Source organism: Xenia sp. Carnegie-2017, unplaced genomic scaffold (genome assembly GCF_021976095.1).
Source record: "Xenia sp. Carnegie-2017 unplaced genomic scaffold, XeniaSp_v1 HiC_scaffold_1, whole genome shotgun sequence".
NCBI lineage: Eukaryota > Metazoa > Cnidaria > Anthozoa > Malacalcyonacea > Xeniidae > Xenia > Xenia sp. Carnegie-2017.
Genome location: NW_025813402.1, coordinates 5,147,300 through 5,174,067, shown reverse-complemented (window position 1 = coordinate 5,174,067; position 26,768 = coordinate 5,147,300). Strand labels below are relative to the sequence as shown.

The 26,768-nt window shown below is 35.0% G+C and overlaps 7 protein-coding genes across 7 annotated transcripts; 1 reads left to right on the top strand and 6 right to left on the bottom strand.

Annotated features, from left to right (window-relative positions):
- Positions 1-22: 22 nt before the first annotated feature.
- Positions 23-3,621, top strand: LOC124440234 (double-stranded RNA-specific editase 1-like). The gene is made up of 3 exons (XM_046990558.1): positions 23-300; positions 1,023-1,988; positions 2,679-3,621. The coding sequence occupies exons 1-3, from the start codon at positions 39-41 to the stop codon at positions 3,290-3,292; spliced, it is 1,842 nt and encodes a 613-aa protein (XP_046846514.1). The 5' UTR covers positions 23-38; the 3' UTR covers positions 3,293-3,621.
- Positions 3,538-5,125, bottom strand: LOC124440256 (gamma-glutamyl peptidase 4-like). Its single transcript, XM_046990579.1, has one exon. The coding sequence runs from the start codon at positions 4,545-4,547 to the stop codon at positions 3,768-3,770; it is 780 nt and encodes a 259-aa protein (XP_046846535.1). The 5' UTR covers positions 4,548-5,125; the 3' UTR covers positions 3,538-3,767.
- Positions 5,126-5,451: 326 nt separating this feature from the next.
- LOC124440259 (calcyphosin-like protein) lies at positions 5,452-7,851 on the bottom strand. The gene is made up of 6 exons (XM_046990611.1): positions 7,589-7,851; positions 7,411-7,507; positions 7,244-7,324; positions 6,548-6,645; positions 6,074-6,185; positions 5,452-5,770 (listed from the first exon to the last, which is right to left on the bottom strand). Exons 1-6 carry the CDS (start codon positions 7,738-7,740, stop codon positions 5,669-5,671), a joined length of 642 nt encoding a protein of 213 aa, XP_046846567.1. The 5' UTR covers positions 7,741-7,851; the 3' UTR covers positions 5,452-5,668.
- A 782-nt stretch (positions 7,852-8,633) lies between these two features.
- On the bottom strand, positions 8,634-15,938 carry LOC124440257 (calcyphosin-like protein). The gene is made up of 6 exons (XM_046990595.1): positions 15,735-15,938; positions 15,546-15,642; positions 15,324-15,404; positions 14,803-14,900; positions 14,600-14,711; positions 8,634-9,509 (listed from the first exon to the last, which is right to left on the bottom strand). The coding sequence occupies exons 1-6, from the start codon at positions 15,932-15,934 to the stop codon at positions 9,405-9,407; spliced, it is 693 nt and encodes a 230-aa protein (XP_046846551.1). The 5' UTR covers positions 15,935-15,938; the 3' UTR covers positions 8,634-9,404.
- Positions 15,939-16,179: 241 nt separating this feature from the next.
- LOC124440273 (transcription elongation factor 1 homolog) lies at positions 16,180-18,271 on the bottom strand. The gene is made up of 3 exons (XM_046990633.1): positions 17,379-18,271; positions 16,702-16,772; positions 16,180-16,569 (listed from the first exon to the last, which is right to left on the bottom strand). Exons 1-3 carry the CDS (start codon positions 17,489-17,491, stop codon positions 16,505-16,507), a joined length of 249 nt encoding a protein of 82 aa, XP_046846589.1. The 5' UTR covers positions 17,492-18,271; the 3' UTR covers positions 16,180-16,504.
- LOC124455773 (lysosomal alpha-glucosidase-like) lies at positions 18,271-22,132 on the bottom strand. Its single transcript, XM_047006427.1, has 3 exons — positions 21,758-22,132; positions 18,755-20,525; positions 18,271-18,698 (listed from the first exon to the last, which is right to left on the bottom strand). Exons 1-3 carry the CDS (start codon positions 22,130-22,132, stop codon positions 18,271-18,273), a joined length of 2,574 nt encoding a protein of 857 aa, XP_046862383.1.
- A 459-nt stretch (positions 22,133-22,591) lies between these two features.
- LOC124440224 (lysosomal alpha-glucosidase-like) lies at positions 22,592-26,607 on the bottom strand. Its single transcript, XM_046990552.1, is given in 4 exon segments — positions 22,592-24,257; positions 24,260-24,394; positions 24,397-25,110; positions 25,976-26,607. Coding segments are annotated over 4 exon segments (2,622 nt in total). The 5' UTR covers positions 26,351-26,607; the 3' UTR covers positions 22,592-22,859.
- Positions 26,608-26,768: the final 161 nt, after the last annotated feature.

Here is a 26,768-nt window from a genome sequence, read left to right as displayed (position 1 = left end):
TTTGTTCATTCATTATTTATCATCAAACATCTGCCATAATGGACGTCGAGACCCTTGGTGTTTCAGAAAAACGCAAATTTGTAGAAGACAACGGTGAATTTCCAATTAATGGAGAAGTAAAAACGGTGGCAATCACGCCAGGGCCTAGAAGAAAGAAAATTAAAAGACGCAAGAACCCAAACGTTGAAAGAACGCCTTTAATGCTCTTTAACGAAACTTTTCCTCAATTGGAAATTCAGTTGGTGAAAGTCACTGGTCCAAGCCATGAGCCAGAGTTTGTCATGGCTATTGAGTTTGAGGGTATTAATCTTTATTTATGTTATTCGACTAACGCGATGATGCTATACTCGAAACTTCGATCTGCCTGACCAAGGACACGTTTACATTTCACAGCCCGTGTGGCATTTATTTATTGTTGCAATGAATGAACACAAATATATTTGCTTGGTAGTAAGATATTAAACAGACTCTAGCTTTATTATTATTGGCGAGTATATATCTAGGACTTAGTAAGAGAAACAGAGGAAAAGAAACGTTTTAAATAACCTGATCCATAGATTGAACTAATTGACTAAACTCATGGTTGTTTTTAACTTGTTAATTTATGCCATGTCAAAAGAGTTGCTTCAATAATGAAGTCTTTTTCTTCTTTCTTTTCATCTTTTGTGCTGGGCTTCATAATTTTTAAAATTACTAAAAGAGCAACAATTTAAATGGTAGGATGGAATTATAAATGCGTTGCTTACAAATAGTTGTATGCAATGCATTTGTAATCAAACATTTTATTCTTTGTAATACTAGCTACACATAGGCCTGTTTCAAATGTCAAACTTTAGATGCACGCATTAGGCATTAGAGACCAAAGAAATATGAGCTTCCTCATTATCTTTTGTTTTAAATGTGTTCGGCTCATGTACAGTTCGACGTTTGAGCTAGGCCATAGATATCAAAATTGTTGAGTAAACAGTCTATATAAAAATATTTTTCTAACCTTTAACTTGCTCAATTTGTTATGTACATAGGTGGTAGATTTGAAGGCCATGCAAAAAGTAAAAAAGGTGCCAAACAAGTTGCTGCAGCGCAATTCCTGCAAAGCAAAGGTTTATTGAATAGTTCACCTGTTTCAACACCAAACAATGTTACAGATAACCTTGATGGAGTTCTACAATCCTCTCCTGTCAAATTAACTCGAGAACAAACCATTGTTAAAGCTATTAATGATGGTGTAAATGTTGTTTCTATAGTACATCAATATTATCCTGGTGCAAAGTTCAAGATTGTTGATGAGGTTGGTAAAGCTCATAGTAAAATCTTTACAAGTGAACTACTTATTAATGGTGAAACTTACCAAGGGACAGGTGCAAACAAGAAATCTGCTAATTTATCCGCTGCAGCTCGTGCAATGTTTCAACTTCATGGGGTCATCCATAGTACTAACAATAAAGATATATCAGATCCAAGTGATCTTGAGTTCCTTATACCTCAACCATTGGCAGACAAGATTGGTGAAATGGTACAGCAAAAGTTTGCTTTGTTGACAGAATCAAGCAATACACCTGCATATCGATATAAAGTGTTGGCTGGCGTTGTAAAAACCATTCAGAAAGGAGAAGAAGTTGTCGAAATGGAAGTTATAAGTATTGGTACTGGTACCAAGTGTATTACTGGTGAAAATATTAGCAATACAGGACTAGCACTTAATGATTGCCATGGAGAAATTATTGCACGACGAGGATTATGCAATTATCTATACGAGCAGCTTGATTTGGCGCTGGCCGGCCAAATCAACATCTCTTGTTTCACAAAAAAGAATAATGGCCTGTTTGGTCTTCGTGAAGATGTGGCTTTTCATCTTTATATTAGCACCTCTCCTTGTGGAGATGGCAGAATTTTTTCACCTAAAGAAAAGGCACTCAACGAACCGGAAGATCGCCATCCCCAAAGAAAAACAAGGGGCTTGCTTCGTACAAAAATTGAAAATGGCGAAGGTACAATTGACAATTGCTAGTGCTGAGCTAGGATTAAACTAACTGAAGTTCCAAACCTATGTTTTTTGGCATTTTGTTGCATTATTGTGGTATTGTTAATTTTTTAGTGACAGTATGCAGTCACAAAGTTCATTCCTTGCTATAATGCTTTGCTTATTTTAATTCAAGCTTTACTCTGCATAGCCAAAGTGAAATTGTTTTCAAGTTGTTCAGCAATTTGATTATTGGGCTAAACTAGTTTTTATTTTCAAAACTCTAAACAGCATGTTCTAACTTCAATGTATTGGCTTTACCAAATTGATTTTGTACAATAATAATATTGTTGATAGACTTGGACTACAACAAAACTACACTAGTGCAATGTACTGCTTGAATTTAAATGGTATTGCGGCATAATATTTCTATGGAAATATCAGATCAAGTAAGTGAAGTACCAATAAGTTGTCCACTTACTTTGGCCATGATAAAACAAACTCTAATTCTTTTTACAATACTAAATTATTGTCATCGTTATCTTGCATTTGCTTCTTTCTCAACAATTTTTTTGAGGAATTTAGAGAACTAAGATTCTATTATAGTAGCATTTTATTTGGTTTGGCTGCTGACCTTTTGTTAGCCCCATCTACATAATTACACAACCTTATTTGCTGACATCCTTTAGGTTGATTAACTTTTAACTATTCATTGTAGGTACGGTACCTGTTCGAATAGGAGGTGTTTTTCAAACATGGGATGGAGTTTTGGTGGGTGAAAGATTGCTTACTATGTCTTGCAGTGATAAAATTGCCAAGTGGAATGTTGTTGGTCTCCAAGGTGCATTACTGAGTCGATATATTGAGCCAGTTTATCTCACTTCTGTTGTTCTTGGAAGTCTATACAACTTTCATCATCTAACACGAGCTTTGTACAAGAGATTAGGTGTACTTGCTAATCTTCCTGATCTTTATCACCACAATTATCACTTGGTTAATGGTATATCAGTGCCCGAAGCTCGTGGAACAGGAAAGAGCCCATCATCTAGCCTCAATTGGTCTTGGGGTAAAGAAGGTCTTGAGATTGTGAATGCATGCACTGGCAAATTAGAAGATGGCAGTCCTTCAAGACTTTGTAAAGAAGTATTTTTCAAAAAGTTCATTGCATTGTGGAATAAAGAGCAACCTGCTGTTTCATTTCCTTTTAACTATAACGAGGCAAAACTGGGAGCTACAAGCTACAAAAAAGCATTTCAGTCTTTGGTTAGGATGTTTGAAAGCAAAGGACTGGGAAAGTGGGTAGCCAAGCCCATTGAGCAAGATGACTTTTGAGAATTTGTAGAAATTGAGAAGTTGATTTCATAGAACATATATCAATTGTACATGCAGCAAAGATGATGGAAATCAATCTAATCATTGGTTTACTCTACATATATGAAGACATGCATCTTTAAATACATGTAGTAGATAGACATACAGTGGTAACTTTGTTGTGATTGATTTTGGATGCTGAAAAGTTACGCAAAACTTCGTTTTTTTTGACGTGATTTTGCAAAAAGTAATGCGACAAATGGTGCTAATTTTAAGCAAATACATTTTAGAACGATCAGGATGTATTACATACCTGCTGCTTAATAAAACTTTGAGTTATTCTTCTTAAATTGTTTTTCTTATAGTCTGTTTATACTATGTTCAGAAAATTTCATTTAAATGAAAAAATGTAGCAATAGCGCACGTATTTAGTATCGGCCTATTTTTCTTGACCACACCTTAACCTAAATGTTGGATGTGAGGAGATAAATATATCTCATGATAGTTGACTTTGTGTTTCACAACACAAAAATTCCTGAATAGCATGTGCAACATCTGAACCGGCATCTGGTCGCTTCAGGGATTCAGTTGCTTTGTCAAACTCATCTTTAGTTATTGTATTGCTCTCTAATAACGAAGGCAAAATAATAGAAGAGAGGTCATCTTTAATAAAATCAGCATGAGACTGACATCCAACGATGTTATCGCTAAATAATATGATTTCATGTTTGCACGATGCTGAGCTGGCCACGTTGATCGCATTTGGCGGTAATTCTTCAACACACTCTCCATGTGATTGAAGCATGTGGAATTTTTTAGTATCACTGATTTTTTTTAAGTGGTTCAAGAATTTGGAACATTTGAGATCTTCGTCGTACATCACAATTTCCTCGTTATAACAAATAAACTGTTTGCTGGGGTTTGCTCCTACTTTTCCACCTAAGGCTTTCGCAATCGCTTGATGACCAAAACATGACCCATAGACTTTCGGCCTTTTCAATGCATGGGCTTTTTGTATAAATAACTCCAATTTCTTAATCCACGTTTGAGCTTCGTCATTGACTGAATGCTTGCTTCCAGTGATGTAAAATCCTTGAAAAGTATTCAACTCTTCCTCTGAAGGGAACTCGCCGTATTCTGCTCGATATCTTTTCCATTCGGCATTATCTATCGAAAGCATATTTTCGATTCGTTTTGCGATACCGTCAGGTCCACCCCACTTGGCTTGACTGTCGCACACAATTACTCCAAATAACTTCCTGCTTGATTTCGACATATCTTCCTAGATGTTTAACTTTCACAGAAAAACATGCAGTATCTAGCAAATTAACTAATATATTGATAGGATTCAGGATTTCAGGCCAAAACGCCCGCAGAATAAACTGAACACAGAATGTACCTTATGTATCACGTGTATTATACCGGTATACACTTTATACCCAATGAATGTCTACGTCACTATGTACTCTATGTACCACGTGGTTCAAAAGGTTACGTATTCGACCAAAACACATTGATGCCAAAACATGACTATCCACATATTCCTTGTTCGCACTTATTATAATTCCTTACACAAACAAATTTTCTTAAAAATGATAAAAGCAAAAGTATATTTTAAAATGCCTTTTTGCATCCAATTATATGTTCCTGAATACGCAGTTCTTCAAAGCATTATTTTTCGATAACAGCCATACCATACTCTCACACTAAGACAAACATTGAATAGTCTTTTAAAATGTTCATCAAAAAATCTGACATCATGGATCAGATGATACCAGACCTTCAATTAACGTGTCTCTATCAAAATGCATTGTTTGTAAAGAAGATTTCAATAACAATTTTTCCTAGCAAATCCCAGTAACATCATCAATTAACTTCCAAAGTTTGTATTTTAAACTCAAAGAGAAAATATATTGCAAATAATATTTCATACACTTGTAATCAGGAACGATCTACATGCACAAACATGTAACGATACTCCCGGCTTTAAACCATTCTCTTTAATACAATTTATTGATATCAATTGTTAGCAAGAAAGACATGGGAAAAGAATGAGCAACAATTTCTAAAGGCAAAGCATGGCTTACCTCATGTAAAATATTGGAATAAATAACAATCATCAAAAGCCATGTTTCAAAGCATATTCAACAATGAAACAAACCATTTCCATAAAAAAAATGTGACAGACAAGAACATATTTGTTTTGCTATTTCCTATCTATTTACAAATAGACAGCAAGTAGCCATAGCCAATAAAATTATAGTATATGAATTAGCTAATAAAAATTATGTCGTTTTGTGGCAGTACTAAAATGTTATTCTATAACTAATAATGATAATATGATCTTGCAATTTGCTAAACCAATTGAACAAACGTTTACGTCATGGGACTTGTGACTTACAATTTCCATGCATTTCTCATCATCAAGTCAAAGTAAATATCCTCGTCAATAGAAGCACTTACACCACTATAATAGTTAAGGAATTCTTCAGCAGTAACCTAATAAAATATAAAATCATAGAATGTGTATGAAAATCACAGATTTAATGATAACAAATGTGGTTTATTTTACGAGCAGACACTGTAACTTCCAAAAATATTCTATATTCAATGTGTATTTTATTTGTTTGCAGAATCAAATACTTTGTTCAGTGACACCGATACTTTGTTCAGTGACAAGCAACCTTGTTAACTGTTCTATTAATATTTTTATTCATTTTTAAAGATGTTATTAGATCAAAGCAAAATACACAACCATCTTTACATCCAACAGTTTAGAAAGTTAGGAATTACAATAGTTACCTTTCCATCTTTCTCTTCTGGTGCTTCAAAGGAAGCCAGGAAGTGCTTAAAACATTCTGCTTCATTCCACTCACCATTCATAAACTTTGGATGTTTTCTTGCATTATAAACTCTAAATTATGTTATTTCATCATATGTATTGATACATCACACTTAGTGAAAATCACTGCAAGTTTTGTCCCATATAAAATGCATTGTGCAAAGATACACTGAGATTTGTCAGAATAAACCACAAAAGATCATTTGATGTTGAATATGCATATCCATGAATTAATGCTACACAAACATTTGGATGTTATAGTATCAAGAAAAATGCTGTTCTTATTTGGAGACATTTACAGTGTAAGATGATAATTGAGGTAATATTCAGAAGTCATATGTACAATTAATCAATTTTGCTACACATTAATAAGTCAAAATAACCACACATCTCTGATGGCATATTAAGCCATTTTGGTAATAGAAATACCTTACCCCTTCAAATCATCAACAGTGATAATGCCATCACCTGTCTTATCCAACTTTTTAAATGCTTGCTTTACAATATTAACTCGACTTTCGCTCATAGGAGGCTTAAACAAAACAAAATATTTTATTTGCAGCACCTCTCCTAAATCATAATCAGTCTCAAGTTAAATAGAGTATTTTTATAAATGATATATCCTATAATAGCATGCAGAGGAAGTCATAAATTTTTCATAAAGCAGATGCCATTTAACCACTGAAGATCTTATCAACCAACCATACCTTCACAATCAGTACTGCTTTCTCAGATAAATCTGGCAAGGCCTATATGACTACCTTATGATCTGGCTCTTAACAAAACATTCTTTCAGCTCTTTCATTCAGCCATAATGACTAAGCAATTTCCATTTTAAAATATATCTCGTATTATTTATTTAATTGGAAAATAAAGCAATATTTTATGAATTGCAAACAAAGAATGTTCTAGATGTGCTCAGAAATCTTGTTATTGTGAAGTACATCGTTGCTGCATAAAATTCAAATACTCCACCAACAACTGGGGAAATTAAATAACAATGAATCAGATAAAGGTTCACACGATTTGCCCTCACACTTTTAAAATGTAAATAAAGATCATAATTTGTAGGGCGTAACTTCATATATCATTCTTTCTCTCATCATGTCATCTTAATGTTTGAAGCTTACCCTCAATGCTTTCAAAAACTCGTTTATATCCACGCTACCACTTCCATCTTTGTCAAAAGCAGAAAACGCTTCTTGTGCTTGCTAAATGCCAAAAAATACAATATGTTTAAGCCGATTTGCAATTTAACTTTTAATATTTGTCGCAATCTTAACATTCAAAAACTCACATTCTTGTCCGCGACGACTCCATAGTCGTGAAGTCCTTTGGAAAATTCTTCAAAGTTTAGGGATCTACTTCCATCGTCATCCATGATTCGGAATGTCCTTGTTTAGTACAGAATATACGATTGTGAAATCTGTAAAAATTTCGTAAAAGAAGCGACCTTATTATATCAAGTTGCAAACCTTCCTATTCCTTTGATACCAGAAGCACCTCTTGCTAAGCAAGCATAACGTAACTTTTCAACAGGACTTGTAGCTGTTTCCATCATTTGACGGTATTTTCTGCGCATTTCAGCCTCAGGATCATCATGTCTTCCACCTTTACGACGCGCCATCTCCTTATTTTGTTTGAACCTATTTCAATAATATAATCAATGAAATGTTTGAGCAAAGAGTCGATACACACGAATGCATATCATTTACGCCTCCCGCCTCGAGATCACCACGTTGACAACGCTTTTAGAATTATTGAAAAATTGAAAACTAAAACAATAAAATGGAAACACACAAAATGTTTCCACCTCAATATCACTGATTTCTTTTGTAACATCAGAGGGTGATAAGTGAGGGTGATCCATAGCCAAGCTAGATTAAAGTTGTTGAACACAGAATCATGTTGAATTATGTTTTGTTTGATCTTAGGAATAAATTACATTTATTTAAAAGAGTTAAAACTATTTACAACGAGTTTTACACATTTGTTTTACATCTTTTTTGCAGGTTAAAAAAGTAGACAATGCAAATTTGTCAAACTTTTTCGACAACAGTGCTAGCGAATATTTTTATGCTCCTGACAAAGCTAAATTTTATAACCTAACGACTGATCAATATTAATGACATTTCATCAAGAAATCGAATGTCAATGTTTTAAAGTTCCTATGTTTTAAATTCCTATTTTCCTAAGTTTTTGTCATTGGTTTGGACTGAATTTCAGAACATGATTATGGTTTGTTTTTAAGAAATCAGTTGTTTCCACAGAATCACAGTGAGTGAACAAAGAAAAAATTGCAGAGCACGACTAAATCTAAATGAGCAAGCTTGCAAGGTCACAGTAAGTTAGCTGTACTAGTGCTAACCTCACTCACCATCAAGGCCAGCCTGCAAATCTTGTTCTGCAATGCTCGCTGCAAAAACAAAATATATTTCCAACGAAGAATAATCATAAATGTTCTGAAATACATAGCAGAATCAAAACTGGCGAGCTGGCTGCCGACTGATTACAGTTGGATTTTGTAACCAAGATATTTATTGTGAGAATTGTTGAATCATTATGAATTTGAATATTTACATTAGTCAAATGGCAATTATTTTTTTTAATTTAACAAAAATCCAAAATCGAGCATCCTAGTTCATCATTCCCTCCAGTGCAGTATAAACCCAACCCGGTTCTGTTACTTTTTGCGCCGTTTTCAGACCGATCGGGAGTAATGTAAACGTAGACTAATTTTGTCTTGATAGCAGTGGAAGAGAAAAATTCTGACAATTTTTTACACGATGAGGACTTGAGGATACCATGCAAGGCCACGGTGCAGTGAATGTATTCATTCAGGAAACCTTTGCGTTAACTTCTAATTATTATATACTATCTACATTGAATTTGGATAAGGCATTTCGCTGTTGATTACTTGGAAACAAACTTTACATGTTAGCGCTAATGCCTGTATGCAGCCCATTCGTCCGAAGAATATTACTATAGTGAGGGGCTGCATCTACAGCCTGCCATTTTACCACGAGCCCACCAGTAATAAGTTCTATTTAAATCAGGGAGTTCTATCCACTGAATAATGTTTTCAGTACAAACATATTAAAAATATGATTGCATTTACTTCACAGTATTGAAACTGCCTTTCAATAAGTGTTTTGTTCTATTTTTTTACCAAGTTCCACCATGGCCTCGTGCAACCGTCACAGATTTCGGAATTCATATCTACGTCACGTACATATGGGTGTATGTAGGTAAGCAATCAATCCATAGCACCCATTGATTTAAACAATCTTTCTATTTTAGTTTATACGCATTTCTCATCATAAGATCAAAATACGCGTCGTTATCGATTGAAGCACTCACTCCACTGTAATAATTGAAGAATTCATCTAAAGTTATCTGGAAAAATTTATGTAAAATGAGCATTATTTAGAGAACTCCTACACGTCAGTCGCCAGGTTGTTGCCATAAGAACGATAATATTTTCGTACATCAATAATTGTAATGAAATTTGTTGTTTTCTTAGAGGCCGAGAGCTAGATCAGTTCAATTAGTTTCAATCCAAATTCAAACTCTGCTCTTTTTCAGAAATGGGTTGAGACTTTTTCCAATTATTTAGTTGTTGGAGAATGAAATGTTCCATGCACAAGATTGCACTAATTTTACATTATTTCTAGCACAGGGTTGTCAAGTTTGCAGCCAAATATTAAATTTCAATTTCACCAATTGCAAACACAGGATCATAATGATTCGGTAATTTATAAACCACACATCATCCAATCATATTGCAAACTCAGAAGCACAATGATTGGTTACAACAAATTTCATCAGATGAATATAAAAGTAATTTGATTTGCAATGGATGACATAAAATGTAGTCTAGCTATGTCAATTTTGAAGCATTACACTTTTTCATTTTCATTTAATAAGATTGTACAACAACAGTAAATGTTAAGTTAAACATTGTAAATTGATATTTCCTTATAGACACGTGAACATTCCTATGTTAATTTTTACTGCATGCTATTATATATTGAGTCGAGTCAGTCGGGTCGAGCACATGTAACAGAATGGTGAACTTATATCAAACTAGAATTATATTACCTAAATAGTCTAATTTATTCGCTACCACCATCATGACTTCAACAGGTTATGGGCCCAGCAACAGCCGCCTAATTTTCGATGGTGACGAGAGAAAGTATGAGTCATGGGAAATAAAATTCCTTGGGTATTTAAGACTCAAGAAGCTGAGTAAAACAATCCTGTCATCATTGCCTGCCGACGCTGGACCAACACAAAGAGAAGAAGACGCTGTGAAAATGCCGATGCCTATGCTGAACTGATACAACTATTAGACGATAGAAGTTTATCTCTCATCATTCGTGACGCCGCTAACGATGGAAGGAAAGCTTTGGCCATCTTACGCGAGCACTATCTTTCGAAAGGCAAACCACGTGTGATAACGTTATATACAGAATTAACCTCGCTAAAGAAGTCAAGTGATGAAACAGTTACGGATTATATGCTGCGAGCAGAAACGGCATCAACGTCTCTCAAATCTGCTGGTGAAACGATAAGCGATAGCTTGCTGATTGCCATGATTATCAAAGGATTGCCTTCTGAAAAATATACAACGTTCTCGACGGTTGTGACACAGAAAGACAAGGAACAAACGTTTAGCGAATTCAAAGTCGCGCTGAGAGGTTTCGAAGAAACACTGAAGCTCTCAGATGAAAATAACCAAAAGGAGGACAGTGTGATGGAAGTTCTCGGTAAACCCACGAGCAACAGACACGGCAAAGGAAAAATCGTTTGTTACGGATGCGGAAAACCAGGACATAAAATATCAGAATGTCAGTCAAATAATCGTTGGTGTGATTTGTGCAAGAACAGCTCCCACAACACAGAAAAATGTCGCAAGAACAAGAAGAAAACGAGGAATAAGAACGATGCTACTAAATCAGTAAGAGATAATTATGTTAGTAACAATGACATCCATGAAGGTCATTCATATGCATTCAATGTCAACGTGGATATAACGAGCGCTGACTATGTTAACCATGTACTTGTAGACTGTGGGGCAACTACACACATAGTTCATGACATGAGCAAATTTATTAGGTTCGACACAAATTTCATTCCTGAAAGGCATTTCATTGAGTTAGCAGATGGAAAAAGGTCAAATAAAGTTGCACAAAGAAGGGGCGATGCGGAGATTGAAATTAGTGATAACGATGGTGTAATGCATAAGGCTCTTCTTAAGGATGCTTTGTATGTCCCATCCTATAAACAAGACATTCTCTGTACATGCTGCAGTTAGTAAAGGTGCCACTGTTACTTTCTCGCCAGATTGTGCTAAATTAGTTAGCCCAAATGGGAAAGAATTTCCAATTGAGAGAAAAGGAAAGTTATATTATTTGAATAGTGTAATCTCATCTAGCATGGCTAAGCAAAATGGCAAAACAAAATCTTTAAAGGAATGGCATGACATCTTAGGGCACTGCAACCTAAATGATATTATTGCTTTAGAAAATGTGGTTGATGGCATGAAAATAGACAAGAAGGAAGAATTTGACTGTAAAACTTGTGTAGAAGGAAAAATGACTCAGAGCAGAAGTAGAAAACCGGATAGGCGTGCAAATGCAATTCTAGAACTAGTCCATTGTGATTTAGCAGGTCCAATAGATCCTGTAGCCAGAAATGATTATCGATATGCACTAGCTTTTGTAGATGATTATTCGGGACTAACTATGATATATTTTCTAGTGAATAAGTCTGACACTATTAAGGCAACTGAAAAATTTTTAGCTGATATTACTCCATATGGCAAGGTAAAACGCATTAGGAGCGACAACGGAACAGAATTCACTTCACAAGAATTTCAGAATCTTTTGGTCAAACATAGTATTAAACATGAAAAATCAGCCCCCTATTCACCCCATCAAAATGGGACTGTAGAACGAAATTGGAGGTCACTGTTTGACATGGCCAGATGCATGCTTTTACAATCCAAATTACAAAAAACATTTTGGGTTTATGCTGTTATGACCGGCGTACATAAGGAACCGTTGTTTCAATCATAGGATTAAGAAAACTCCGTTTGAAGCCTTTACTAGACACAAGCCAAATATTCAAAACATGCATATTTTTGGCACTATTTGCTATGCATACAAACAAGAAAAGAAAAAGTTAGATGCAAAAGCGGAACAAGGTGTATTTGTAGGCTATGATAAGGAAGTCCAGCCTATCTCATTTATTTTCCAAGCACTCAAGCTATTAAGCTGCGAAATGTAAGATTTTCCGACAAATTTAATGTTGAAAGTGATGCACCAAAGACTGAAGTAATGATTGATGAACCAGTACTTGTGAGTATGCCTGCAAGCACAACTGAATACAATATAGTTAATGAAAATCCTCCAGTTGAAGTAAACGAAAATGAGCTAAACACATCCACTGAACAACCACACGTAAATAGATATCCAAGACGTGAGCATACAAAACCTAGATATTTAGAGCAATATGTTGATGGAAGTGAGATTGAGGAAAACAATGTAAATTTCACTATTGACTACTGCTATAGAGCTGTAGATGCTCCTAAGTCTTATGAAGAAGCAATGGCTTCTAATGACTCTAAGAAATGGCAACAGGCCATGGAAGAGGAAATCAAAGCTTTAAAAGAAAATGAGACATTTGAACCAGCAATTTTGCCAGAGAATAAGAATTCTGTGGGGGGAAAATGGGTGTATGCCATAAAAACTGCTCCAAATGGGGAAGAAAGATTTAAAGCTCGTTACGTAGCAAAGGGTATTCCCAAATCCCACATGTTGATTATCATGAAACTTTCTCACCAACGCCAGAATGACATCAGTAAGGATATTAATGCAATTAGCTGTACAATATAATCTAACTGTACACCAAATGGACGTTACAACTGCATTCCTTAATGCCCCATAGATTGTGATATTTATGTTGAACAACCTGACGGTTTTGTTAAAAGGGAAATAATGGAGAAAATCTTGTGCTTAAACTTAAGAAATCTCTATGGATTAAAACAGAGTGGTCGTAATTGGAACAATTTACTGGACTCTTACCTAAAAGTGAAGGTTTTAGTCGATCTGAGTCTGATAATTGTGTATATGTCAAGGTAACTGATACTTCAGTGACAATTCTAATCATTTGGGTAGATGACATAATAATAGCATCAAGTAGTGCAGAGTGCTTAGCAGAGGTAAAGCAGAAACTTAGTAGTCGTTTTAAAATGAAAGACAAGTCCTCTCTTGGTTTCTAGGTATAGAATTTACCTGTGAGAAAAATGAGATAATAATGAGTCAATCAAAGTATATCGAGAAGATTCTAGCTAAGTTTAACATGCAAAATTGTAAACCTAGATCTTCACCATGTGAGATGAGTTCTAATAAAATGAAATCTGAAGAATCACCACTAGTAAATAACAAGCTCTACAGAGAAATAGTAGGAAGTTTAGTGTATGTAATGACATCAACTAGACCTGATTTATGCTATAGTGTGACTAAGCTGTCTCAGCATCTGTCTGCTCCTACAGCATCTGACATGAACACTGCAAAGCATGTTTTACGTTACTTAAAAGGTACGTCAGAAAAAGGGCTTGTCTTCAGAAAATCTCAACAGCCTCTGTCTCTAATGGGTTATTGTGATGCTGATTGGGGTTCCTCAGAGGATAGACGAAGTATAACGGGATATGGTTTCCAACTAAATAAAACTGGTCCCTTGATTTCATGGAAAAGTAGAAAACAGCCTACTGTTGCTTTATCCACATGTGAGGCAGAATACATGTCATTAAGTTCTGCTATTCAAGAGGCGAAATTTCTCTTGCAACTTTTAAAAGACTTTCCAATAGAATCCTCAAATCCTGTTAGTTTGTTTTGTGACAATCAAGGTGCGATAGCTCTAGCCAAAAACCCTGTGCAACATCAACGGTCCAAACATATTGATATTCGCTATCATTTTATTAGGCAAGAAATACAAAAGGGTCTAATAAATGTAAAATATGTTATGTCAAGTGATAATATATCAGATATGTTCACTAAACCAATATCTGCACAAAATTAAAACTTTTATGTCTACTGTTTTGGTAACAGATCTTGTAAATAATTTTAGATTATGCTTTGTTTACCAATGTAATACATTTATTTGTAGCTAAAGAAACTAATGTTTAAGTGGGGGTGTTAAGTTAAACATTGTAAATTGATATTTCCTTATAGACACGTGAACATTCCTATGTTAATTTTTACATGCTATTATATATTGAGTCGAGTCAGTCGGTGAGCACATGTAACAGAATGGTGAACTTATATCAAACTAGAATTATATTACCTAAATAGTCTAATTTATTCGCTACCACCATCATGACTTCAACAGTAAAAGTCAGGTTGACTATGCTGCTGCTGACTAAGCTTGCATTTCATAAGGTGATCTTGTATCACATATTTTCACTTGGCTATAAAACTTACTTTTCCATCTTTATCATCAGGTGTATCAAAACTGTCAAGAAATGTTCTGAAACATTGCTCTTCAGTCCACTCTCCATTTATGTATTTAGGATGATGTTTTACATTGTACACACTACAGTTGAACAAGAAAGTAAATAAAGTAATTTTTATCACCTTTATATACTTCAAATAACTGCCTATAAGTTCATAAAAATATTACCGACCCACGTAAATCATCAACAGTGATGATTCCATCTCCTGTTTTGTCTAATTTTTTGAAAGCTTGATTGATTACTCTTTTCCGTGTGTTGCTCATTGGGGGCTATAAACCAGAAAAACAAACAAGAGGTAAGAAGTATTGGTTTATGGTGATGAGCAAAAACAAATCAACAACAAAGAAACAGAGTGATGGCAAGAAATAACTATACATTGAGATCATTAAAAACATAAGTTCTTACTTTTTTAACAAACAATAAGAAAGGCAAGTTCTCGTCCCTTATCTCCATATCTATTACGTTATTTATTGTATATATGTTACCATCCATACTCTACTATGTACTTTTCTAAAACTTCGTAAAGATTTCATTACAGTTATCAAACATTTAAATTATAAAATTAATTAACAACTATTCCTCTTTATTAAAAAGAAAATGCAAATGGAATGGTTTGGCTGTTTTATTTTTGTGTGACGTTTTAGCCACAATAAAAGAAAAATACGTTGTATAAACGAAAACAAACAACAAACCCTTAAAGTGACAAGAAATTCATCAAAATCTAAGTTTCCATTTCCATCTCTGTCGAACGCATTAAACACATTTCTTACTTCCTGAAAGAGAATGCAATGTTTTGTTATTCACAAAGTATAACGTTACCTGGCCTGAGTGTCTTCAACATCTACAAATTTTATTCTATTCCCTTTATAACTAAAACTGTTTAAAGGCTTGTTAAATTGTATTCAATGCTTAACCTTTGGCTCAAGATAAAGGCCATAATCCCTCAATCCTTTCTTAAATTCGTTAAAGTCTAAAGTTCTGTTTCCATCGTCGTCCATTATTTTGAATACCCTAAAAATTTTAAAAGAACTAATTAATTATTACATCTTGTATTCCAAAGATAAGGGTGCCGTTTTTCTTTAAATTTACACTAATAAAGCTACCTTCCGAGTCCCTTAATTCCGGATGAGCCTCGAGATAAGCAAGCAAGTCTTAACTTTTCAATTGGATCTGATGTGTGTTCATAAGCGCGCTTCGCTTTGCGTAACATTTCACGTTCTTGTCGTCCTGTGCTCGCCATATTTTCTATAAACATGAGACAATCGCTATGACAACGACGCACTCCAACTTTGTATTCTTCCATTTATTTCTTTCCAGGATGTCATCGTTTATTTGTCAAAAATATCTGTTCGAATTACAGTCGAAGCAAAAATGTTTCAATATTTTACAATTTGTCATTTACTTAAGAACCACACTGTGCATCTTGGCTTTACATTTGATTAATATTATATTACCATGCTTAGTGTGGGGCTTTGGGTTTATTCAATGATTATCATCAACTACTGTAGGAATATCTTTATATAATGATAATCAAACAAATTGTAGACATGCTGTTTGCATTTTTTTATGGCACAAAAAGTATGGTAACAATTAAAAAAGCTACGTAGTTATTCAAAATACATTGTTACATTAACGACCAAAACAGCACATATTCAATCACATAAATTACAAGTCATTGTCAGTTTTTCAAACGTTTTTGAAGTTCTTCTAGTTTTCAGTTTTGAAGGTCTCAATTTGACATGGCCATTTGTAACCTTTGCCAAAACCCTTATTGAATGCAAAATAAGACAGCAACCATTCTTGCTTGGGCCAGTTCCAATAGATTTGGCTCAAATATTCTACAGGCTTCCACTTCAAATATCACTCATTGTTTTTATTGGTTGGCTGACTCACAAGCATCAATCCAATCACTGTAAACATCCACTGGTTCTGAAAGATCTGATCACTTTGATTAAAGAAACTCGACTTCAAAATGTCAACACAAGAAATTAATGCTGCAAAATGATGATTAATTCTGATGTTGAGAATGAAGTTGAACAAATATTTTATCATCAAAAATAGCAAGGATACATGTAATAGATGTCTGAAAATCCTCCAGACAAACTCGACAGGCTATACGAGCTGTGTTTCTAGGGCGATCCCTAAATACAAAATTTTATCATAGTGGAAAAATGCAAAAGACAATATTTTTGGTAATAGATACAAGTATGTAACTAATGATGAAAGTAGTAAAAACATGATCTTTCTTAATCTTGAGTGCATAGTATTTAAACAACTAGTCTCTTACATATGTGCACAAATTTTGAATGTTGGGATGTGCAGTTTATCCAATTTTCCAGTCTTGTATAATTGCATATACATAATACAATTGCATACAAGTGAAGAATTTTAACATCTGGTCTGAAAATCTTCAACTAAAATCTTAATTGAGTACATTGTTACAACTCCATTGACATTCCTGAATTGACAATTCTGTGTCTCAGACAATGTAGAGACAAAATTTGATGGCCCATGACGTACTTAAAATTGTTCAAAATGTTCATGGTTTCAAGCATAATATTCAACCTACGACATTAAAAAAAAACGAACATTAGTTGTTCCTAGCTTTATTGAAGCTCGCATTAAAATCTTACTCAGTATAAAGGTCAAAACAGCATCCAATTTTCACATTAAAAGTTATTTTGAAAACTGTAAACTGACGCCAATCTATATGATGATCAACGCATATGTTGTCTTTTAACACTTACATCTTTACATCACAGGATTTTTCATGATTACAAAACGGACAATTAAACTGACTTTCCAACGGATCATTTTTCTTTTTAGTTGGAGCCTTTCGTTTCGATCTTCTTCTTCCCATATTTATTCGTGCTTTCAGCAGCTTTCAAAACTTTTGACTTGCCAACATGGCCACCCAGGGTGATAAGAGAACACTCGTGTACACAAGAGGACATGTCTGATATTCACCTGACGTCATGACATTAAAATAAATTTAGATAGAAGGTGTATAGATGGGGGTATTCATAAGTCCCTAGACGGTTAAAATTTTTGTAGTTTTTCGTTTGTCAGTTAAATTTTTCTATATCTGTCGAAATCCTTTAGATATGTTGATCAATCTAATTAAAAAGGCCATTTATAGTAGCAAAAACGATTAGCGTTTTCCCGCGGTGCTTTCAATGTTTGGAAACCAAGGTAGGCAGTAAGTATGTACCTGTTTGTCGCTAGTCTTTATATCTTCTCAAGATATCTTGCATCATCAAAATTTACATATTTTTTCTTTTCAAATTGTCAGCTTATCCGACGAGAGACACAAATCTCTAGTCAAATTATGGAGAATACTTGAGAAACTGAAAGCTATATGTAAAAAAAGCTTTGTATTTTTTGTTTGAAGCTAAAAACATACAATACGCATTTCATACGATCAAGTTAAATAACTTAACAATGACTGCTGTTTAGCATTCGCCAAGAATACATTTCATCCAATCACTAAATTAGTATATACACTATCTCTTACAAAAATTATCCATTTCACACATTTGGATATTCACTCCCACCTCACCCCTATCGAAGTCTTTATCTGATCAATATAAACCTGTTGTTCACTACTGGCAACATTCTTTCAATAAAACCTTTTTCATTTTAGTGCCAAGAAATCAAGAACTTTTTAACAAGACTGAGACTCAATAATGGAAGACGAAGAATTTTAGACGAGTTGTCAAATTGAAAAGGAGTACGATCTCCATTTACCAACACTTGACTTAAATTTGAAGAATTAACACCAAGAACTGTTATATTGGCCACTTTAGCTGAAGGAGTGTAGCCAGCAAAAGATGGAGATGACGTCAGAACATGTGACTGCACGGAGAATTGTACCATTAAAGTTTCCTTTGGATCGAGACTTTCACCATCATCAAGGTATAAATCACCAATTGCAGATCCACTTGAACTTAAAGCGGCAATGATATAAAAATTATTTCGACGGCTTTCTGCTGTTGTCGTTGATGGTTCCTGCATAGGAAGTATAAAGCCACCTCTTATGTGTAAATTGATCTTATCAATAGGAGCATCTAAAGTGATATACTGTCCTGTTTTAGATACTGTCTCCCCAGTATAGAAATCATACCACACATCTGCAGGAAGTATGCTTCCACTTGCGTAGAACCTTCAGTGAGGACAGGAGAGATCAATAATGCTGATCCCCAGAGAAATTGAGCTTGAATAGAATAAGTATTTGGATCTTTCGGAAATTCAAATACAAGAGAACGGGCAACAGTACTTCCAAAAACGTGAGCTTTATAAAACAGTGTATAAAGATATGGTAAGAGACTATATCGAATTAAAAATGTCTTTCGAGCTATTGCTGCAACATCATCACCAAGTGAAACCGGATCTTGAGCAATCGTTCCTTTCGTGTTGTGATTCCTTGAAAAAGGATAAAACGCGCCAAGTTCTAACCATCGTTTACACAACTCTACCTGAGTATTTCCGTTGAATCCACATATATCTGCTCCAACCATTGGAATTCCAAACAAATTGAAGTCTAGAATGCCAGATATAGAATAACCCATATCAGGCCACAGACTTTTATTATCTCCCAACCAATGACCTCCATATTTTCCACTGCTGGGGTAAGTAGATCGTGAAATCACCAAAGTTCTTTTCCTCAAGATATTTTGAATAGCTCTAGAGGTGGCAATTAGCTCAGAATGTCCATATAAACTGTGAAGATTATAATGAATACCATTAGAATGTCTAGCTCCCATACATATTGTCTTAGAAGTCAGAAAACCTCCCATGATTCCAGGTACGTAAGGTGGACTTTCATATTTTGAATCTTCACAACCAGTTGTAGAACCGTCCACAAAGTTTGACGGTTCGTTCATATCAATCCAAAGACCATCAAAACTAACCTTACGATGAAATTTTTGTAATTGATCTTGCCAATACCCTATTGTGTCAGGGTTAAAGAAATCAGGGAAGACAGTATTGCCAGGCCATACCTTGCCCACTAAAGGTTCATCTTTGTCGGGCTTCAACACAAAAGCCCCGATTTTAAGACCATCTACATATGGAGCATAATTTGGATCTGAATTTGGAATTCCAGGGTCTGTGATAGGAATATAATGCTGATTGTGTTTGTGAAGATCGTCGACAAGTTCTGGAAGACCTCCAAAAGTTTTTGGATTAACAGTAAAATCAAAGCGATGATTAGCATACTCAATGTCATTCCACTGCACATCTTGAGGAATTCCATATTGACGCATCTTATTTACAATGGCCTGAGTTCTATTTGACGTCATATAACCCCATCGACAGAGATGAAAACCTAGGGACCAGTACGGTGGCATAAATGGTCGACCTATGACTTCCGTGTATTGCTGAACAACTAAATCAGGTTCCGGACCAAGAAATATGTAAAAGTCCAAAATACCACCTATTGTACGATATGTAATGGCAGGTGTTGGCTGCAAGATAACTTCCATTGCATTGCTGTTAAGTAAAAATACGCCATTGGCATTTCCATCTGGTTCTATATTCACATAGAATGGATGAGTTCCATAAAGATTGATTCCTCCAAATGGAGTACCCCCACCATCACGAGCAAACATTACCAATTTCTGCCAAGTTACATTTAGTCTAAAACTGTCGACATGCTCCCCCAAACCGTAAATATTCGTTGATGGTAGGAAACTAGAAATTTGTAGAAACTGGTCTTCAAAAATCATCGCTCCTGCTGTAGAATTGAATAAAACACGTCCAGTTGATTTTCTAGTGACAGAAAAACCAAATGGATATTTGGTGAAACTGATCAAATAATTTTGCTTTGAGCTTTTCTTTGCCACCTTTGGGGTTTCAATGGGAACTTCATAACGCTTTTCGTTGGGATCGTAAATCTTTAAGAAAAGTGAATGGTACCAATGTTTATCTTTCTTTTTATAACCATAGAAACATACGTATGAGTTTGTTCAATGGAAAAATGTGGTACAAAAAATTTTAATAACTTTATGTACTCAGAATACTATTTTTATTCTTGTAATTGTGCTGCATATGCTTCGTGACTTAAGTATGTAGAAATGATCAAATGAAATATTCAAAAAAATCATCAACAATTAAAAAGATCAATCACAGAGCACTTCTAAGGGCCTAATTTGGGTGAAGACATATAGGCTCAGAGGAAGGGTATTCTTCAGAGGTGAACTGAAGCTGATTCCTTTTTTATGATTTGTATAGAACTAAAAGCTCTGCAAACCACGTATATAAGCCAAGCTTATTAAAATCTCTTGCCATAATTAACCTCAAACCTTACAGTCAACAAGTCCATAAATAATCTTAAACTAACACCTACATATAACTCTAATCATAAATTAACATCTACATATAACTCTAAGAAACCTATTTACTCATGTACAGTGAATTACAAATAAAAAGCAATTTGATTCACTTCTGCAACATTCTTCCTATAGCTCTACACTCTACAGCTTATTTCATAATGACATAAATTAATAATATGTCTGTTCGACTATTTCACAACAAGCATGAAATATTCTTGATAACTTTTATCAGCAACACTATAAGGCCGTTTTCAACAGGAAAACACCATACAAAGGGGGGGGGGAGCAGACTTCCAAAATTTTAAGCAGAATTTGATAATATTCACTGCTATGTTGACAATTGCAGGGATGAAATGACATATTGAAACAAAACAAAGTGAAACTAAACATTAAAGCAGTATTCAAGTTTGTACTACAAACTCAATCTGATTAGTGGGATTATTTTGTCATAATTCGTCACATTTACTCATTCCATTTAGTAAATTTCAGAGGGAACATGACCAAATCCATAACAATTTGTAGCAAATAGTGGAATTTCATAATCCTGGGATTATTTAAAATTACTAGTATAGTTGGAAATCATTTAGCCCCAATTCATTTAATGTCTTTGTTAACACAATGTATCAATATCACGCAATGATCGAATATATTTGGCTTCTTTTTAACAATAATTAAGTTAATAACTTAATATTTCATATATCAAATTATCAATTTAACCATAGACAAAGTGGCACTTAATATGATTGATGAAACGTAACATTGTCTGAATCACCAATGATGAATTTTATACTTACCTTCACATGTACACGGTTTTCCGTTTCAAAATCAACATTAACTCTAAGATTCTCAACATCAGCACCATATGGTCCTGGTTGTTGCATTTGAAGATCAAGCAATATTCCTGTTGCCGTTTCTTGTTCATTCACTATCCTGTATCCAAAGTTCTTTGGATAAAAACAGTATGGAACATTAAGCGGAACAGTGACTTCATGTCTTTTGTTTGTAGCAACTTTCCAACAACAGCCGCGAATTTCGCATTTCTCTTGAGAGGCGCCATTTTCTGGGTAGCAGTCGAAACGCTTCGAGTCGATGTCGTCTCTACAGTCTGCTGAACTTAAAGATTTATCAAAGAAGAAGCTAACACATGTGATAATCGCAAATAATTTCATTATGGTGTCTTGCAGCTGATGCTGGCAAAAATCACGGAAGCTACAATTTACAACAAAACTAACAGGAAGTGGTTGTCGGGGCGTAGTTGTTAGAATATCGTACACAGGTCAAAGATATTTTCTTTCCATGGTTGAGGCAATCTGATCTAAAACCAGTGTCTAACTAAAACGTAGGCAATGTTACAAAGGAGTTGGTCGTTTGCGGATGATTTTGGAAAGCTAATAATTTTGGCTAGAACGCAGAATGGTTGCCGCATTGGGTTGTCCTCAAGAGCCGCCAAGAGATAATGTGGGGCGCTCGCGGGGCTTTGCCCGGGTGCAACGTGTCTTTAAAGTCCAAATGAGTATCACTGTTTTAATTTTACGTCTTCTTTCATTCTAATATCGGGGCCAATTTTCGCAATAAATGCACTTTAAAGAATCATATTAACCACCATTAAATATTAAATGACACAAAAGTGGATCAAACGTAGTGATATTGATATTTCATTTTAACGAAACGAAACCTTATAAACCTGGTCAGTTTTTACACAAGCAGAATAAAACAATTTGAATGAAGAAATTTTTGAACTTAACTCATAGGTTCACTGCAAATATTAAATATAAATGTAAAAATAGTCATGCCGACAGATCAAGCAACCTTTACAAATACATAAATCAATACTTTTCCATTATAAAACCTATGTTATCATAGACAAATAATAAGAATAATTTTCATCATTAACTTCTAAGACCAAGAGATCGAAAACTTTTGAACAAAACTTAGATTCAGTGATGAAATACGAAGAATTTTAGACGAGTTATCAAATTGAAAAGGAGTACGATCGCCATTTACCAACACTTGACTTATATATGAAGAATTAACACCAAGAACTGTTATATTGGCCACTTTAGCTGAAGGAGTGTAGCCAGCAAAAGATGGAGATGACGTCAGAACATGTGACTGCACGGAGAATTGTACCATTAAAGTTTCCTTTGGATCGAGACTTTCACCATCATCAAGATATAAATCACCAATTGCAGATCCACTCGAACTTAAAGCGACAATGATATAAAAATTATTTCGACGGCTTTCTGCTGTTGTCGTTGATGGTTCCTGCATAGGAAGTATAAAGCCACCTCTTATGTGTAAATTGATCTTATCAATAGGAGCATCTAAAGTGATATACTGTCCTGTTTTAGATACTGTCTCCCCAGTATAGAAATCATACCACACATCTGCAGGGAAGTATGCTTCCACTTGCGTAGAACCTTCAGTGAGGACAGGAGAGATCAATAATGCTGATCCCCAGAGAAATTGAGCTTGAATAGAATAAGTATTTGGATCTTTCGGAAATTCAAATACAAGAGAACGGGCAACAGTACTTCCAAAAACGTGAGCTTTATAAAACAGTGTATAAAGATATGGTAAGAGACTATATCGAATTAAAAATGTCTTTCGAGCTATTGCTGCAACATCATCACCAAGTGAAACCGGATCTTGAGCAATCGTTCCTTTCGTGTTGTGATTCCTTGAAAAAGGATAAAACGCGCCAAGTTCTAACCATCGTTTACACAACTCTACCTGAGTATTTCCGTTGAATCCACATATATCTGCTCCAACCATTGGAATTCCAAACAAATTGAAGTCTAGAATGCCAGATATAGAATAACCCATATCAGGCCACAGACTTTTATTATCTCCCAACCAATGACCTCCATATTTTCCACTGCTGGGGTAAGTAGATCGTGAGATCACCAAAGTTCTTTTCCTCAAGATATTTTGAATAGCTCTAGAGGTGGCAATTAGCTCAGAATGTCCATATAAACTGTGAAGATTATAATGAATACCATTAGAATGTCTAGCTCCCATACATATTGTCTTAGAAGTCAGAAAACCTCCCATGATTCCAGGTACGTAAGGTGGACTTTCATATTTTGAATCTTCACAACCAGTTGTAGAACCGTCCACAAAGTTTGACGGTTCGTTCATATCAATCCAAAGACCATCAAAACTAACCTTACGATGAAATTTTTGTAATTGATCTTGCCAATACCCTATTGTGTCAGGGTTAAAGAAATCAGGGAAGACAGTATTGCCAGGCCATACCTTGCCCACTAAAGGTTCATCTTTGTCGGGCTTCAACACAAAAGCCCGATTTTAAGACCATCTACATATGGAGCATAATTTGGATCTGAATTTGGAATTCCAGGGTCTGTGATAGGAATATAATGCTGATTGTGTTTGTGAAGATCGTCGACAAGTTCTGGAAGACCTCCGTATCTTTTGAATCAACAGTAAAATCAAAGTGACTATCCATGTAGTCAATGTCATTCCACTGCACATCTTGAGGAATTCCATATTGACGCATCTTATTTACAATGGCCTGAGTTCTATTTGACGTCATATAACCCCATCGACAGAGATGAAAACCTAGGGACCAGTACGGTGGCATAAATGGTCGACCTATGACTTCCGTGTATTGCTGAACAACTAAATCAGGTTCCGGACCAAGAAATATGTAAAAGTCCAAAATACCACCTATTGTACGATATGTAATGGCAGGTGTTGGCTGCAAGATAACTTCCATTGCATTGCTGTTAAGTAAAAATACGCCATTAGCATTTCCATCTGGTTCTATATTCACATAGAATGGATGAGTTCCATAAAGATTGATTCCTCCAAATGGAGTACCACCATCACGAGCAAACATTACCAATTTCTGCCAAGTTACATTTAGTCTAAAACTGTCGACATGCTCCCCCAAACCGTAAATATTCGTTGATGGTAGGAAACTAGAAATTTGTAGGAACTGGTCTTCAAAAATCATCCCTCCTGCTGTAGAATTGAATAAAACACGTCCAGTTGATTTTCTAGTGACAGAAAAACCAAATGGATATTTGGTGAAACTGATCAAATAATTTTGCTTTGAACTTTTCTTTGCCACCTTTGGGGTTTCAATGGGAACTTCGTAACGCTTTTCGTTGGGATCGTAAATCTTTAACAAAAAAGGTTTTCAGGTTTAAAACTTACATAAGAGTTAGCAAATTTACTGATTGCAAAAGAAATCGACAAGAAAAACATGGACTGACGATAAGAAAAACAAGTGCAGTAACTTATGAAAGCAGTGTAAAAATTTTACGATAGTGCAGTTCTTGTTCACAGGAAATAATGACACTTTTAGATGATTTTTGGCAATATTTTAAGCATTTTTAATTTATACCATTATAAAATAACCTCTTTTACTCTTGCTATTATGTGCACGTGTGTTCCTACACAGGAAACTAACATCAATTCATCAATAGCAAAAATTTTTTCTTTAATTTTTTTTTTGGTCAAATTGTGCATGAAATATGATACCTATCCAGATAAAGACATGCAATTTTATTTTGGAATTGAACCACTCGTTTGCCTGTTGGAGAAAAATTGACTTTTTAGAATAGCCATTTCCTATAACTTTGAGAGTATGCGAAGCGCGATAGATCAATTGTCGCATAAGAAAAGCAGAACCGGGACTACAAAAAGCTGTTACGGCGTCTCGTCTAGGAGCGAAGGTTAACACAAACAAAACAATAAAAAGTACGAAGTTAACTACGTGCCCTGCAGTATTAATAGTTGAGAAATGCTGAATCAGTGGTAGTTGAATCTTCACTGAAAACGCAAACGCTTTCTGTTCATCAATTGGCAATTGCCTTTTCAAGTTCAGCTTCAAGGTATTCTGATAAAATATGTTTCAACAAAGTAAGAAATATTTATGTACACTCCCCCTGTGCACAAACCAAAATTAGCATTTGCAGTATATTCTCAAAATATGGATGTCACAGCATTCTTTAGTCGCTCAAATATCCTACCAATGCACTTACCTTTACACGCACACGGTATTCCGTTTCAAAATCAACATTAACTCTAAGATTCTCGACATCAACACCATATGGTCCTGGTTGTTGCATTTGAAGATCAAGCAATATTCCTGTTGCCGTTTCTTGTTCATTCACTATCCTGTATCCAAAGTTCTTTGGATAAAAACAGTATGGAACATTAAGCGGAACAGTGACTTCATGTCTTTTGTTTGTAGCAACTTTCCAACAACAGCCGCGAATTTCGCATTCCTCTTGAGAGGCGCCATTTTCTGGGTAACAGTCGAAACGCTTCGAGTCGATGTCGTCTCTACAGTCTGCTGAACTTAAAGATTTATCAAAGAAGAAGCTAACACATGTGATAATCGCAAATAATTTCATTATGGTGTGGATAAACCGTGAGCGTAATTACATTTTCTAAATCTCTTTCTTTCTCGAATTATCTTGACCTTTCGATCATGTAATACATCAAGTCTTATCATAATATCGTCATCATAATATCGTCATATGACTATAAACAGGATATTGTTCATTATTTATAGCCAAATCCCCGGGGATGATAGTGGAACTAATATGCACTTGACACTCTGTAATTAACCGAATACACTGCTCAAGCTCATTGTTTCATTTCTTTAAAACTATCACGGAAATCGTTGATTGCGTTTTCTATAGCTTCAAGATACGTGCTTAGCGTTCATTGAAATTCGCTCGTTGCACGATCATCCCCGTTTCAGAGGTCGGGAAAACGTTTCGCTGGGGAGTTTGCGGTCACAATGCGCAAGGCCTAATGTGGAGTTGT

Excerpts from the sequence above, each read along its gene's own strand:
- LOC124455773 (XM_047006427.1), bottom strand. The coding sequence starts at position 22,132 with ATGAAATTATTTGCGATTATCACATGTGTTAGCTTCTTCTTTGATAAA. Across the intron at positions 20,526-21,757 it reads AAAACCGTGTACATGTGAAG|ATTTACGATCCCAACGAAAA; the intron begins GTAAGTATAAAA and ends CTTTTCTTAAAG. Across the intron at positions 18,699-18,754 it reads ATACTTCCTGCAGATGTGTG|ATGCTCCTATTGATAAGATC; the intron begins GTATGATTTCTA and ends ATATCACTTTAG.
- LOC124440273 (XM_046990633.1), bottom strand. The coding sequence starts at position 17,491 with ATGGGAAGAAGAAGATCGAAACGAAAGGCTCCAACTAAAAAGAAAAAT. Across the intron at positions 16,773-17,378 it reads AAATCCTGTGATGTAAAGAT|GGATCGCCCTAGAAACACAG; the intron begins GTAAGTGTTAAA and ends TTTTGTATTTAG. Across the intron at positions 16,570-16,701 it reads TTTTCAGACATCTATTACAT|ATCTTTCAGAACCAGTGGAT; the intron begins GTATCCTTGCTA and ends CAAAGTGATCAG.
- LOC124440257 (XM_046990595.1), bottom strand. The coding sequence starts at position 15,934 with ATGGAAGAATACAAAGTTGGAGTGCGTCGTTGTCATAGCGATTGTCTC. Across the intron at positions 15,643-15,734 it reads GGAATTAAGGGACTCGGAAG|GGTATTCAAAATAATGGACG; the intron begins GTAGCTTTATTA and ends TAAAATTTTTAG. Across the intron at positions 15,405-15,545 it reads GCCTTTATCTTGAGCCAAAG|GAAGTAAGAAATGTGTTTAA; the intron begins GTTAAGCATTGA and ends ATTCTCTTTCAG.
- LOC124440259 (XM_046990611.1), bottom strand. The coding sequence starts at position 7,740 with ATGGCGCGTCGTAAAGGTGGAAGACATGATGATCCTGAGGCTGAAATG. Across the intron at positions 7,508-7,588 it reads GGTATCAAAGGAATAGGAAG|GACATTCCGAATCATGGATG; the intron begins GTTTGCAACTTG and ends GTACTAAACAAG. Across the intron at positions 6,186-6,547 it reads ACTGTTGATGATTTGAAGGG|AGTTTATAATGCAAGAAAAC; the intron begins GTAAGGTATTTC and ends AACATAATTTAG.
- LOC124440256 (XM_046990579.1), bottom strand. The coding sequence starts at position 4,547 with ATGTCGAAATCAAGCAGGAAGTTATTTGGAGTAATTGTGTGCGACAGT.
- LOC124440234 (XM_046990558.1), top strand. The coding sequence starts at position 39 with ATGGACGTCGAGACCCTTGGTGTTTCAGAAAAACGCAAATTTGTAGAA. Across the intron at positions 301-1,022 it reads CATGGCTATTGAGTTTGAGG|GTGGTAGATTTGAAGGCCAT; the intron begins GTATTAATCTTT and ends TTATGTACATAG. Across the intron at positions 1,989-2,678 it reads AAAAATTGAAAATGGCGAAG|GTACGGTACCTGTTCGAATA; the intron begins GTACAATTGACA and ends TATTCATTGTAG.